This window comes from Plecotus auritus, assembly GCF_963455305.1.
Source record: "Plecotus auritus genome assembly, chromosome: 6".
In the NCBI taxonomy this organism is placed as follows: Eukaryota; Metazoa; Chordata; class Mammalia; order Chiroptera; family Vespertilionidae; genus Plecotus; species Plecotus auritus.
Genome location: NC_137773.1, coordinates 139,503,051 through 139,518,504, shown reverse-complemented (window position 1 = coordinate 139,518,504; position 15,454 = coordinate 139,503,051). Strand labels below are relative to the sequence as shown.

General features: G+C 46.7%; 1 protein-coding gene across 4 annotated transcripts in view; it reads left to right on the top strand.

Annotated features, from left to right (window-relative positions):
* Positions 1-1,278: 1,278 nt before the first annotated feature.
* Positions 1,279-15,454, top strand: part of SSUH2 (ssu-2 homolog) — a gene marked incomplete at both ends in the record, with an annotated part of 32,695 nt that continues 18,519 nt past the window's right edge. For 3 of the 4 annotated variants that reach the window (XM_080674448.1, XM_080674446.1, XM_080674447.1), the window contains one exon: positions 1,336-1,363. In XM_080674448.1, the coding sequence (XP_080530574.1) occupies positions 1,336-1,363 (28 nt within the window). Of the gene's footprint in view, positions 1,364-15,454 lie in introns of all 4 variants that reach the window. The other variant, XM_080674445.1, reaches the window with a different exon arrangement.

Below are 15,454 nucleotides of genomic sequence, written 5' to 3'. Positions count from 1 at the left end.
ACACATAGACACACACATATTATGTTTAGAGTGAAATATACACACAGCCAGCCACAAACATCCTGTTCCCATGGAGACAGTTCTACAAGGGCTTGAAATCATTGCTTAATGTATATAGGTATCAAAAGACAAATTCATTCCTCAGGATCTTGGTCTTTCTCATGCATATACAATAATGAAACTTACATAACTCTCCAGTTTAAGAAATCCAGTTCTCTTACCAACTATAAAAACCTATGTGTGGGCATTGAGCCGTCTGAGGGGATATAAGAAGCATTTGTCAAATATTGCTGCAGCCTTCATGGCTGTCACCAGCACCCTGCTGGGTGGGCAGTGAGTGATGAGGTGAAAGCAGTGGAGAGAGACTGAAGGCACTTTGTGGCACACCTCGGAGCCGTCTCTGCCTGGTGCGGCTGTGACAGATTAATCAGTGCTTCCTGGGTGAGCGCAGCTGCCAGTGTTCCCGGAGGACTGGCATGCGCATCCCCTTGCTCTGCGGAGCAAGGCTTCCTTGGCCAGAGAGCCCCAGGCCCAGGGGCCAGGGTTCATTGCCAAGGATGCAGCACAGGGGGCGGGGGAGCCAGCACACACGCTTTCACCTCTGCCACCAGGTGACCCAGGCCCAGGGGTCCATTGCTTAGACTCATCTGGAGGAGAGGGGCGAGCTTCCAAGGGCTTGAAGGAGTGCCAAGCACCAAGCAAAAGGCTTGAAAGAGACCTTGAAAAATGCCACAGATGTTCCACAGGGGACTTGGTTGGTGTGACAGCAGTGGCCCACGTAGCCTGGGTCGGGAGCTGGCTGTGCCTGCAATGTGCTGTGTCCTTGCTTCTCCCTCAGTGAGACCATGTGACGCTCAAGACCTGAGAGGCCCCTCCATCTCTTCTCTCCCCCTTGGGGAGGTACCCCCCTCATGGTTATTACACTTTTCTGCATCCCCCACCCCGACACTCAGAGCCCGCCTCCTATGTGCAATGCAGCACAGAAGTCAAGGGCTCCGGCTTGAGTCAGGTGCATGAGGTTTGGATTCAGTTCAGATAAACGGGCACCCTAAAAGTGCCCACCTCCTGGGTGGTGAGGACACGGGCGACTAGAGGCGCCCAGCAAGAGGCTGGCACATAGAAAGCCTGGTAAGTAGGAGCTCCAGGAACCCCTGTCAATGCGTCCAGAGCGGCTACTCTGATGGGCTCGGTGCTTCCCCTCCGATGTTTCCCTCTGTTGTATTCAAATCAGGCAACAATGGGCCGCCCGTCTGGGAGGGGCCGAGGGTAGTCCCTCAGATGCTGGCGGCCAAGCCACTGGAAGGGCAGAAACCTCTTTGGCTGGACATCTGGACCATGGACAGGGATCTGAGTGACGAGGACTGTAAGTACAGCCGGGCAGGTGCGGGCGCACACCTCTGTAGTGGGCACCGAGCCCCAGTGCTGCCTCGGGCTCTGTGTCTGCCCTGCGGAGGGCATCCTTCCCTCCTTTCCTCCTTCCCTCCTTCCTCCTGTGTGCAAAGCCCATTCCCAGCCTGCAGGCTGGTGTCTGCAAGGGCCCCTGGGCAGTGGAGAAGGATGTAAAACCCAAGAGGAAAACTTTTCTCGCTAATGACTTAATACATCCAAGTATTACAGTCTTATCCTTCCTCTCTCTGTCGATAGTCCCCCTCCTCCAGAGCCAAATGTAAGTGTGACTGTCAGGAGTCTTATTTCAATCACAGCTGGGCTCAGCTCTTAGATGAGGTTAATTTAAAAATGTCATGAAAGGTCTTTACTCATGGTCTCCCTCTAGCTCCTGAACAGCCAGGGTGACCCCTTCCTGTCATTACTGGGACAGAAATACAGTGGAATAGAAGGACTATTTAAAGAAACGACGAAAAAATGGTACTTTAGGAAAAAATGTGCTATGTTTAAAAAATTTTTGATCCTGAATTGGAATGAGGAATGCTGTACAGATTGGGAACTGGGAGGCTAGGGTTCAATCCCGACTCTGCTATGAACTGGCTGTGTGATCGTGGGCCAGTCATTTAAACTCTCTGAGCCGCAATTTTCTCGCCCATGAAGGAGATTGGGTGAGGAGTTCATTTGAAGACCATGAAGGCGTGGGAAAATGGTGTGTGAATGTGCTTTTTTTGGAGGTGGGAGTCCACAGACTTCATCTGAATCCCAGTGAGACCTGGGACACTAGTCCATTTTCACAGTTACTGAACTCAGGGACCTCAAAGGTCCTTCGAGGGTCCAACACTCTCTGTTGTCTCTGTTGTTATCACAAAGCGCTAAGCTTCAGAGCCGAAGTGCAGTATAAAATAAACTCATGCTATTCTTAGAGCTCAATATAAATTTTTCATTTTGAAGTGGAAGCTGTATGGAGATATTTTAGCATGTGTTTGAGGAGGACCTAATCTGATATGTTGGAAATTGTGTGTTTTTAGTCTTATTTTAATAAGCTCCTACTAACATTCAAATGCAGTCTTTCCTTGTCAAAACACTGCTCATTAGCAGTCGTTCCATTTATATTGGGAGTTTCTCTCAGTAGAAATGGGCTAAGTCAGATCTCAATTCAAATGCAAGCTGGGCCCATTTGTGCTTGGAGATTTTGTTTAAGTCACTTAATCTCTATGGTGTCATCTTGCAGATTTAATCAAGGATTAATGGGCTTTACAGTGCCTAAAACATCACTCAGTCTAGAGCAGGCATGAAGTAAATATTGACTCTAGAAAATTATCAGATTTTACCCTCCAGAGCTTTAACATTAAACTGTCATTAAGGGGAGATATTATCACCTGTGATGTTTCTGTTTTGGCGTCACCCTTTTAGTAAGCAAGGTGAGAGTAAGGCGAACGTTTTAGTTCCCTTAACATTCCAAGATGTATGATAGACTCAATCATGTCATAGGGTCGCCCCCTGTGCGGATTTCTAACCCAATCAAAGCTCAGGGCAGCACTTAGGGCCCACTGCAAGGCATGGGGCTGCCCAGAAAACGCTTTAGAAACTGAGTTGACACACTCTGGAACTAAGTAAAATTTTCTCCAGGTTTCAGATTTACTAATTCCTATAGGACTTCCATAATTTAAATGTCCCTTCTCAGGTGAGAGACGGCTGCCCACTTTGTCCAGTTGAGTTGCCTTGCCCAGTCACTGAAGTGCTGTCCCTGAGTTTTTGAGTCTGTAATGTGGGCAGCTTCAGCAAGAGAATATCCTTCTCCAATGACACACTTTGGGACCAAAGGTAGCACAGATGGGAACATTCTGGGATGTGGCACCCATGTGGACACCACCTTGAAGGCTGTTTAGCACCTCCACTGTCAGATGCTGGGATGCCTCCGACAGCATCGCCAGCTGGAGGCAGCATCCCCGCATTGACAGGAGCTCCTTCGGTGGTGGGCAGCTGCCCCTTCTACCCTGTCAAAAGTTTTCTTACATTGAGTTGATATCTCTTTCCCTGGAGCTTCTACTCTTTGGTTTTTATTCTACGCGCGCGCCACCCCCCCGCCCCCCCCACCACCAAAGCTCCTCAGAACCTGTCTGTCCTGTGTTTAAAACAAGAACTCTTCAGAGTCTTTTCTTCTCCTGTTTCTTCAATGGCCTCAGACATATTATGTTTTTAATCATTCTTCTCTTAAGGGGAGATGTCCTGGCTCAGAACTGAAGAGGAAATATCTCCTCCCTTATTCTAAAAACCCTATCTTTTGTAATGTAACTTCTTTGATTGCAGACTGACACCCCTCCCAGAAATGGTAAGTCAGAGCCTCTTTAAGTACCATGGACTCTTAACTGCAGCCTCTGGTAACTTGAGGAGGACGCTGCCCTGTCCAGGAGTGTTGGACCTCAGTGGCACCTCCTCACTCCTGGGCACTGGTCCCTAGGGAGGTGGGGGCAATGATCTGAGGTCACAAAACTATTGCCATTAGTGACTCAGCACTGAAGAGATGGGACTGGCATCTGGACCAGCTCTGGTCCCCGAAGGTTTGTTCACAGAGTGCCCCTCGCCTTGCTCTGAGTTGGAGATCAGAGATTGGATCTGAAGCTGTCATGGTCCCTGGGTGGGAAAGGATGCTGGACTTCGGGGCAGGGGCCCAGCTGCCAAGAGCCTTGGTCACTGACCTTGGGCCTTGGTGTTTCCCACGCATCCCTTAGGATGGAGGCACAGCCACCAGGGAGGCAGGCCTTCCTTGCCAGGCTGGCCCTGGCCTCTTGGGGCCCCTCCGGTCTTTCCTGTGGGCTGCCTTATCTTTGGAAAGGGATTTTGGGTCTGGAAACTACTAGTGGAAAGATACTGTCCCCTTTGGGGAGTAAGAAATAACCCCTTTAATGACGTCATGTCTTGGCTTAGAGAGGAGCCCAAGAACGCTCCCAAATTTGTTTGCAGATCTCTATTGTCCACTGCACTATGTTCTCCTCTCAGCGACCCTCCTCCCTGAGCCCTGGTATAGGGAAAGGTATCAAGGCCCTAAAAGTGAAGCGATTTTTCCTCTAAGACTATACAGCAGGCTAGCTGCTTTGTGCTGTGCTCATGGATGGGGCAACAAGGATGAATAAAACATTGATCTACCTTCAAGGTGTTCAAAGCCTAGTAGGGGAGGCAGACCCCAAGCAGGTATTTTACAAGTTATCTATCTATCTATCTATCTATCTATCTATCTATCTATCTATCTATCTATAAAGCAAGCGGCCCTAACGCCATCACATCATAACAACCAAACAGCGGGTGAATGGGGCAGTGAGCTACGAGCAGCAGAGGGCTACGAGTGGCGGAGGGTGGGACACAATCTACAAGTGGCGATGGGCAGGGCAGCCAGCTGAGGCAAGCAGCAGCAAGCTACTCATGCACAGATTCATGCGCAAGGCCCCTAGTCTATACTAATAAAAGGGTAATATGCTAATTAGACCTGGAGACCTTCTGGGAGACCTTCTGGATGTTCTTCTGGACAAAGCCATGGTGGGGCCGAGGCAGAGGCAGTTAGGGGTGATCAGGTTCAGCCAACTCGGCCCAGATCGGCAGAGGGGCAGTTGGGGGCGAGCAGACTGGCAGGGGGGGCAGTTGGGGGCAAGCAGGCCGGCAGGGGGGGCAGTTGGGAGCAATCAGTCTGGCAGGGGTGGACAGTTAGGGGTGATCAGGCTGGAAGGGGGGGGGGCAGTTGGGTTTGATCAGGCCAGCAGGCAGGTGAGCGGTTAGCAGCCAGCGGTCCTGGATTGTGAGAGGGATGTCCGACTGCCGGTTTAGGTCTGATCCTTGTGGGTCGGACCTAAACCGGCAGTTAGACATCCCCCGAGGGGGACATCCCCCGAGGGGTCCCAGATTAGAGAGGGTGCAAGCCAGGCTGAGGGACAACCCTCTCCCCACCCCCACCCCCCTGCACAAATTTCGTGCACCAGGCCATTAGTATATATATAAAAGGCTAATATGCAAAGTGTCCCCTTGGGAGTTTGATTGTTCACTGTGATGTGCACTGACCACCAGGGGCAGCGCAGAACATGGCAGATGACCAGCTGCCATGGTAGGGCACTGAGGGAGCAAGGGAAGGAGGAGGTGGGGAGGCGGGGAGGCAGGGAGCCTGATCGGCCCTGATCACTGGCCAGGCCTAGGGACCCTACCTGTGCACAAATTTCATGCACTAGTAATTCTTACAAAGCCATTCGGCAAAAGCAATGATAGGGAGTGGATTCTCTTGAAGGCAGTGGAGTTCTGAGATCACAGAGCAGGAGAACCCCACCCAGCCGACTTTGCAGGAGGGGAGATCTGGGCCGAGTCGGCTGAACCAGGTGATGGGGTGTCATGGGCAGAAGCAGCCAGAGCAAGGGCTGGGAGAAATGGCACAGTGTATGTGTGAGGATGTATGCAAACCTCAGTGTCGTGAAGTGACAGGCCCCATCTAGAAGGGACAGGCAGCTCTTAGAAAGCCCGGCCCTCACGTGGGCCTCTCTGGGCGTGATGGCACCTTCCACAGAGCATGGGTTTTCCATCCCACTTAGTGGAGCTGTGTCGTGGCGTTTGCTGCATTCTTCCCTGGTACGGAGGGGCTACTAACTCCAGGGAAACTCCTTCCAGGTCTTCTTCCCCCATTTCTCTTGATGTCGGTCTCACTCACATTATATTTTCTCAATGTTCCCCACCCCAAAGCTCCTACACTTCTCTCTCAAGCCTCAAGCAGGCTTGTCTCTCTCACTCCCCCTTTCTGGTCTGTTCTGCATTCCTACCCCATCTCGCTCCTCAGGGAGCTGTCTTCCCTCCTCTCACCCTGCTCTGGACAGCATAGGAAGAGTTTCTCGTCATCATGTGAGCAGAGAGAACCTTTTCTCCCCACATGTAATGCAGGACCTTATCTGACAGGCTCAGGAGCCTGGACATCAGCTGCGGGTAGAAGTGAGCCACTGCAGTGTGTAAGAGAGGGGATGGCCTGATTAGCTTTTTGATCTTGCTATGAAGGCCTTTAATTAGTGTAACCAGTTATTTGTTTGTTCTTTTTTAAAAGAATAGTTTATTGATGTTCAGAGAGGAAGAGAGAGAGAGAGAGAGAAATATCAATGTGAAAGTGCAACATGGATCGGCTGCCTCCTGCACGCCCCCCTCCCCCCCCCCCCCCCCCGCCCCCAGGAATGGAGCCCGCAACCCGGGCATGTGCCCCGACCAGGAATCAAACCAGCAACCTCCTGGTGCATGGGATGTCACCCAACCAACTGAGCCACACCGGCCAGGGCTGCTTGTTCCTTTAGACAAAACAGGACTTCCTTCTTTTCTTTATCTTAGAATCACCTGAGCCTCCTTATCTTTCCCTTTTGTTTTATTCTAAACTGTGGTAAAATACATGTAACATAACATTTGTCATCTTAACCATTTCTAAGTGTGCAACTCAGTGGCCTTCAGTGCCCTCACATTGCTATGCAACCATCACCTCCGTGCATCTCCAGAATGTTTTCATTTTCCCAACTGAAACTGTCCCCATCAAATGAGAACTCCTCGTTCTTCCCACCCACCCCTGGAAAACACCATCCTACTTTCCGTCTCTGTGAATTTGACCACTTGACTCTCTCTTGCAGCATCTTAAGTATAATTTAAATTGTGAGACTTATATGTCCACCAACGGTATGCAGGAAGCAGGGAAGGGGGGTTCCCTGTCTAAAAGGGGCTCTCAGACCTGCTGAAGGAGATAAAGTATAAAACAAGCTAAAGCAAGACAGCAGTGGGGAGCCATCTGAGCAGAGAAGTGGCATGATTTCAGGGCTTGTGAGGTGATGAATCTGGAATCAGGGGCAGAAGACGTGAGCTCTGTTTATCGTTCTGAAATAAGGGGGTTGGCAGTTTAAAAGAGCACTTAAGAGGCTATCCATGAATTATTCCTTTCTCTGCAAGGAAAATTCCTCTCTGTACAAACTAAATGCAGCTGGTGGCTGGTGAGCAGAAACACTGCCTTGGTAACACTTTGCGAAGCTTTCTCTGCAGCCACTTGATGCCATTTGCATGGAGTAATAGGGTGTTCAGCTAAGTGGGAAGGGCATTGGGGCTTGGAGTCAGAACCTGAATTCTAAGTACTGCTTCTGTCTCTGCTGTGAATGTCTGAGCTCATCGTCCCAAATCACATCTCTGAGCCTCATCTTGTTCTGTTGCAGACTGGGGAAAACGGTGGTTGTTGTGAAGCGCAAAAGAGATCATGCCTGAGCCATCCCCTGGTGGGCCAGAGGCCACAATGCGTGTGTAAGGGTGGGGCGGCCCAGCTGGACAGCTGCCCTGGGACTCAGCCCCCACACCATGGAGACAGTGAAGGGCCCGGTGGCCCTCTCTGGGGGGCCCTATGCTGGGTGTCACACAATGCCCTGTGACGTCCGCGTTCCTGTTGTGCCCGATGAGATCTGCACAGGAAATGACGCATACGCCGTAGTTCAGCCTAGAGTCCTTTATTTTTGTCCATAACATAATGGTGAGATTAATTTAGCGCTGACGATTGATGACTGCCCTGGGAGGTCAGGGTGGCTCCCCGTGATGGATGGAGCTCTGGCTTTCCCACCTCTCATTCTTCCCCTCTTCCTGCCCCTTTGTTTGGTTTGCAGCAGGACATAGCAGCCACACGGCATTTCCCTGTCTCCTCGTGAAGGACAGTATTGATGCCCTAGCTGACCCGAGACTTCTGGGTGGGTGGCGGCCACTGCTTTCTTTCTGTGCTTGACATTTCCACGGTTCCCTGGCTTAAAGGAACACAAAGAGAGAGGAAGACCTTGCCTTCTCAGGTCCATGGCATTGACTGAGCACTTACTAATGCCAGGCTCAGGGCTGCGTTCGCATTCTCATTAGATGGGCACTAGCATCCACTCGGTTTCACAGCTGGAGAGTTGAGTTCTGCACGGGTGTGTGGCTGGCACAGGCTCATGTATTACATGGCTCAGCTCCAGGGGATCAGAGCCCAGGTTCCTACCACCGAGCCTCAGGGATTCCGAGTCCAGTCACCCTGGCCTCAGTCCAACCCAGACCTTCATCTTCACTTCGGATGACTGGGCTCACAGGAACTGTGATGGACGTGCATGAGCCCTGGTCCCAGAAAGTTCAAATTCCAGCCTCCACCTTCCCCTCAAATCCATCCTCAGAGGTGACTGTCTAGGTCAGGGTGGGTGGGCAAAATACGGCTCAAGGGCCAAATCTGAACCACGGCCTGTTTTTGCAAAGCTTTATTGGAACAAAGCCACTCTTATTCAATTGTGTAGCGTCTGCGGCTGCTTTGAGGCCACAATAATGGAGGTGAGTGATTGAGAAAGACCACTTGGCCCAGAAAGTCTACAATACTTACCACCTGCCTATTTATAGAAAATGTTTGTGGGTCCCTGGGTTCCTGGTGGCTAAAATAGCTCAGGATGCTAATAAACACATTAGAAACAAAATATAGGGAACCAAGGTATAAATAATTCCATATTGTCACATCAGGGACGTGAGTACCCATTGGCAGGCCTCCGTGTGAAGCTTTGGGACGATGGCACTTTGCGCCACACCCACATCCATCCTGGCCTCTCACTTGTTTCATTTGCTTACAGTTGTTTCCCTGCTAAAAAGGCCCTCTCTACATCTGAAACATCCTGTTTCAGCTTCCTTTGTAAGTTTCCTGCAAGGAGATACATTACAGTCAAAAGAGGAGATGTAAGTGGGTTATACATACAGATGCATATGTGTTTGAGGACAAAGACCTTTCTAATTTGGGGGGAGGAGTAGAACAGGGCTGTTCACTGGTCATGTGTTTCAACATTTCAGGCTTTCTCACCACCTCCACCTCCACTTCCAGACAAACGAGGCTGCTCCAGTTTGAACAAGATCTACTTATTCTTCTGGCCTCTGTTTTTTATTAAACTCAAAAGGACAGTTTTAGTTTGTGGAGGTCAAGAGCTATAGGCTTTAAAGAGCTACAAGAAAGAAAGAAAGAAAGAAAGAAAGAAAGAGAGAGAGAGAGAGAGAGAGAGAGAGAGAGAGAGAGAGAGAGAGAGAGAAAGAAAGAAAGAAAGAAAGAAAGAAAGAAAGAAAGAAAGAAAGGGAAGGAAGGAAGGAAGGAAGAAAAGAAAGGAAGGAAGAAAGAAAAAAGAAAAAGAAAAAGAAAAAAAAGAAAGAAAAAAGAAAGGCAGGCCTGGGTGGGAGGTGGGTCAGCTGGAAGTTTGACCTGAGTGTGCTCCAGGGACTTAACGCAGAGAATCACCGTCCACTGACCATTTTTATCAGTTCACCCTCTAGGGCCAACTTCCTGTGATTAGCTGGGCAGCTAGGAAGAGAGTGGAGGGATTCTGGTCCCTCAGCAGGGGGCTTCAGGGAACAGGTTTGAGGGGTGGCCCAGTGGGCTGGAACTGGATTAACTGGAGCCTCTATCCTGCTCTCACTCCACCGCTGTGCACCCTAGGATTCTGGAGTAATCTCTGAGCTGCGGACTCCTCATGTCGAGTGGAGTTAGAAGTTCTACCTTCCAGATCTCCAGTGGAGGGTGGGGTGGAGCAACAAGTGTGTGGGGAGGTACTTCATGAGTTCTGAGTTTCCCGGGAGCAGTTCTTATATTATGCTTTCCTGCTTGGAGACTCAGGCCATGTGTCTCTATGTCATAGTCTGATAGATCAAGATGAGGTTTTTCAAATTTTCTTTTTCTTTTCTTAATTCCATGTTATTTTGCATTAGTTTAGAGTTTATAGCATAGTGGTTATGTGGTAGGCAGTTAGAAAGGCATGGCAGAGCAGGGAGGATGGGCCAGGTACAGAACGTCACCAGGGTGGAAAGCCCCGGGTGCCTAGCAACGGGTAAAACTGGGAAAACAAGGGCCTCGCCCCCAGGGTGGCCTTTCCTAGCATATCACTCACTGGTCATGCAGTTTAGACCCCCTGATCTTTCATGTCACTGGTCATGCGGTTCAGACCTTCTGCTGACCTTTTCTCCTTCCCCCGCCCCTACCCGCCCCCCACCATGTTGCTAGTCATGCAGGCTAGACCCTCATAGAGAAACATTCAGATTTATGAATAACTTTTGTGAGTTTATTTGAGCCAAACTGTCACAATTGCTGGGAAGCAAAATATCAACAGATTGAGATAATGCTCCAGAGAGAATGGCAGTTTTCATCTTGTTTGATACATTACAGTCAAAAGAGTATATGTAAGTGGGTTACATGAAATCCAATGGTGATAGATTAGGGAGGTGGGAGACAGCAAAGCAGGAAAACCACTGGGATTGGATAAGAAGTAAAATGATAGACACATACTTCTTTTACTTAGGTGGGTGCAGGATAGTTAACAATCAATGATTAATTTGATAACAATGAGGGGATTTGTGGTCTCTGCAGAGCGGTGCCTGTGCTTTGAGGGGTCTGGAAAAAGGAAAATTACTTTGATATTCCAAAGATATCATAGATGCAAAAAAGACAATAGGCTCAGTTTAGGTAAAGATTGATCTTTGTCCTGGCCTAGGACATAACTGCCAACCATAAACTGGTTTTAGTTTAAGAAGTTTTAATTTCAGACTATACTTTGAGGTTATTTTAGGTCTCTGAGTTTGCAAGGCCACCACACAGGCCTCCCCTGAACTTGTCAGGTGTAGTATGTGGCCCCTTTTTGACCACATGTCCCCCTTTTGGTCATAAATCAATCTAAAGGATGCATTGATGACCAACCTTTTGATTGGATAATGAGGTCCCAAGGTGCTAGGAAGGCTCATTCCTAGGATGTCTCAGTGTCAGCATTTGTCTTGCTGAATAGGGTGGACCATTGGGAATGGGCCATAACCTTAGATGTCATTCAAGGTCAAATTATTATTATTATTCAAAATAAAAAGGCAGGTGAATGGGAGGCAGTCAGATCCTATATGTCCTTGTTAAAAAAATATTCTGGATCATTTCTAATATTTTAGCTACTATGATCTGAGTCTTTTTTTCTGCTTAAGTTTTGTTTTTCTGCATTTAGTATAACATTTACATACCAGGAAACAAAAGCAACAGTATTAAACCAGTAACACTGATTAGGAACAGAAAATGTCTAATACTAGACAAGGAAGAGTCTGAGGGGTACAGGCATCTCAGCCAACCAAAAAATCCTTTATATGTATTATCATAATTTTTGTTAAGCTAATTATGTTTTCCTCCTTCATTCACTGTCACTTGTACCTTATGATTTGTTTGGCCAGATGAATTAAGACTCTACTATTTCATTATCTAAAAGCTCTAATTTTTCTTCTGATTGGTTAGTCTCCATAGAAATTACTTCATGGGGAGGATTAAGTTCAATTTCCCAATGCATTGGATTTTCAGTATCAATATTATCATAGGTTTTATTAACCTCAGGCAAAGTTATGTAGCCTATAATTTCAGTATTATACCATATTCCAGTAGTATTTAATGTAAACTGGGTGTTATTACAATAGAAATCGCTTAGTATTTTCTAAACCTTCCCAACAAAAATGCCCCTTTCCCATATACCATATATTATTATTTGTTGGGGTAGATACAGTAGGCCAGGACTGGGTAAATCCAGTATTCCATATAGATTGGGGGCATAACCATTCACCTTTTTAATTTTCACAATCAGATTGTGAGATAGGTTCCCATTATTTATTGTTTTTCAATATGGCCCATCTACTTCTCATTGGAAGTATTCTAGTGTTATTGAGTATGGTCCCTATGCCAGCCAGTTGAACTCCTGAGGATTTAAGCTTAGGATCTAACTGAGGTGCCTGGGTTTTTAAGACATACCCAAGTAGATCGCATTTCCCATCCAAAGTTTTCCAAAATCCAGGAGAACTGTATGAGTCTCATATGTGTCCGGCCTGGGCTTTTGTACCCATTATAGTTGGCCATTGTTTCATAGCTACTTCAGATTCCATTTGCACTGGCATAGACAGTAGGTTCTGTTGAGTTAGGATGTAGGCATGTTCCCATTGTTGGGTTTGTGCATGAGTTTTTATGGTCTGTCCTATCCATTGAGCTAAGGCTTTATTGTCCTTTCCATGATGCTTCCCATCCTTTTCCTTCTTCTTGAGACAGCATTCCCTCCATATGACCTATTTTAGGTAAAGAGTCTTTTTCTAATGACTGACGTTCTTCATTAGCTGCAAGTTCAGCTTGTCCCAGAATACCAAGGCCAACCCCTACTCCTCCAAGTATTCCCCTTTTATTCCTTTTAGAGGGCTAATGTTGTTGGATCCACCAGGAATGTTGTTGCCATTGGGTAGCTATGGATTGGGAGCAGTTGGGGTATACTGAATGGACCCCAAAATGTTGAGTTTCCCATGCTATAGTTGAGTGGGTTGAGGTAACTCCAAAATGAGCTAGAGTTTGAGTATTCCATAGAGCTTCCCACAAGCGTCCAGGAGTAGTTACAGACATATTTACCTACCAAGTAATCCTCATAATTTTTGAAATGGGGACTATTGATTTTTTTCTGATTTCATGGACATCCAGCAACAAGAGCATGGCTGGTGAGTGTGAGGACAAGATATTCTATGACAGACAGGGCAGGTCACTGCAAGCTTTACCCCATCACATCCAGGTGTTTTCCTTAGCTTTTCATCATCCATTCCTATAGGTATACAATACTGATAGATTAGATCCACATATAATTCTACCAGGGGAATTATCAGGGAGGCATTCTGGGAGGTATTTGCCCAAGTTGGGTCCTTTATAATAGATATATCCAGAAAAAAATGTACCAACGCTTATATTTATAGGAGAAGACCTGTGTATGGCCAACAAAGTGTTAACTTCATTATCATAACTGATAATCAGAATATCATTGTCTAGTAGGTGGGAAAGATTAGCAGGTACCCAAGTTAAATTTTTCATGTCTAAGAAGGGAAAGGGTCTAGAGAGACAGATATTGTTTCCACTAGGAAACAATAAGGAGGATAATAACAATATAAAAATCATTTTACATCCAATCAATAACAATTAGGTGATATAAGAACAAGGTTTGAACAGTGTCAATTTGTGAGCATTCAGGCCTACTTGACATCTTGTGGTAGCTGTCTGCCTCTGTGGTCAGCTTCTCATTCTTGAAAAGTCTTTGTCGGGGCGATGAAAGGCTTCTGAAATTTGGCTAGTTGAATTTTGATTGTACCATTGGTACGTTCCACAAGTCCTGAAGACTGGGGGTGATAGGCATAATGAAAATGCTGTGGTATAGGCCAGTGGTCGGCAAACTCATTAGTCAACAGAGCGGCAGCTCGCGAGCCGCAGTTTGCTGACCACTGGTATAGGCCAAATGTTACAGATGATTTTATTATTTGTTCAGTGAACTGAGTCCCTTGGTCACTATGTAATTCAGAGGGAATTCCCCAATTGGGAATTATATTTTCTAATAACAATTTACCAACTTTTAAGGCTGTTGCTCTCCTGCAAGGGAAGGTCTCAACCCAGTGAGAAAACATACAAATCATAACTAAGATATATTTGTATCCCTGAAATGGTGCCATTTAAATAAAATCCAATTACCATACTTCAGATGGACCCAAAGGAAGTGGGAAATGTCCTTGGGATCCCTGGAGTGGTTTTCCTGGGTTATTTTGGACAGAGAACATCTGCTGTACACATTATGAGCTACAGCAGGAGAAGGCTTTCAGTAATATTGTTTACTCCCTGAGATAATCTTTTCAGGACCCCAATGTGTTAGCTCATGTACATGCTGAAGTATAGGGAGTTGGGCCCCTGTAGGTAAAATAGGTTTCTGATTGGGTCCAAGCCTTGTCTGTCTCTCTGGGTCAGAAGTTCCCCCTTTTTGTTGCCATGTTCCCTTTCCTTCCTCTGTAGCTATCGTTGATAGTGGAAAAGATAATCTTTTATTGATTTAATAGAAAGCAAAGAACATTCTGGGGCCTGGATAACTTGACTGTTCAATGCTGCCTGCTGAGTTGCAGAGTCAGTGGAATGATTTCCTTTTGCTCATGATGGTAGCTTTAGAATGCCCTGAGGTTTTGATAATTGCCAATTGTTTTGGTTGCTGAATGGCACCTACAAATTCCGCAACCAGTTTTCCATTTTTAAAAAATGTACCTTTGTTGTTGAAAGTATTACATATGTCTCCACCCCCATGGACCCCCCTTCATCCACTTTCCATTTTTAGGGCTTTCCTGAGGAAGTTAAGAAGCCTCACTGCTTCCATAACATTCCAGAGTCCTGAGCTACATCAAATGCATAGCGACTATCAGTGTAAATATCGGCTACTTGATCTTTGGCCAATTGACAAGCCCAAGTTAGAGCAATTAATTCAACTTGCTGGGCAGATCTTATTTCAGGTAGATAAGAACTTTCAATTATATCCACTGTGAAAGTTATTGCATATCCAACTCAGAAATGTCCCTGTTCATCCTTCAGATAAGATCTATCTGTGAACCAAATTAAGTCAGCATTGTCATTAGGAGTTTCTTGTAAATCATTCCTAGGACCAAGAAGGTGTAAGTAAGCAAAACACAATTATAGGTGTTTTCATCCTGTAAAGAGGGTAATAAAGCTGCAGAATTAAGATGATTACACTGAGTTAAAGTAATATTAGGTGCAGAGAGCAGGAGCATTTATTTCATAAGAAGCCAGTCAACTGATAGAGAAGTGTTGAGTGTGATGAGAGTTCAGCAATGATTCAACAGAATGAGGAACATAAATGGTTAAAGGAGAGCCCATGACTGTCGCTTCTGTCTGTTTATAGAACATGGCTGTAGCAGGGATCGCCCTCATACAGGGAGGGAGCCCTTTTGCTATTCAAGTCTAGTTGCTGACTGTAATATCCTATAGGTCTATGATGAGCTCCATGTTTCTGAGTTAGAACTCCTAAGGCATTTCCTTTACTTTCATGTGTGAAAAGGAAGAAGGGACGTTTATAATTTGGATGTCCCAGAGCAGGAGCTTTAGACAGTACTTCCTTTAGAGCAGGGGTGGGGAACGTTTTTTCTGCCTAGAGCCATTTGGATATTTACAACATCACTAGAGGCCTGGTGCATGAAATTTGTGCATGGGGGATGTGTGTCCCTCAGCCCAGCCTGCACC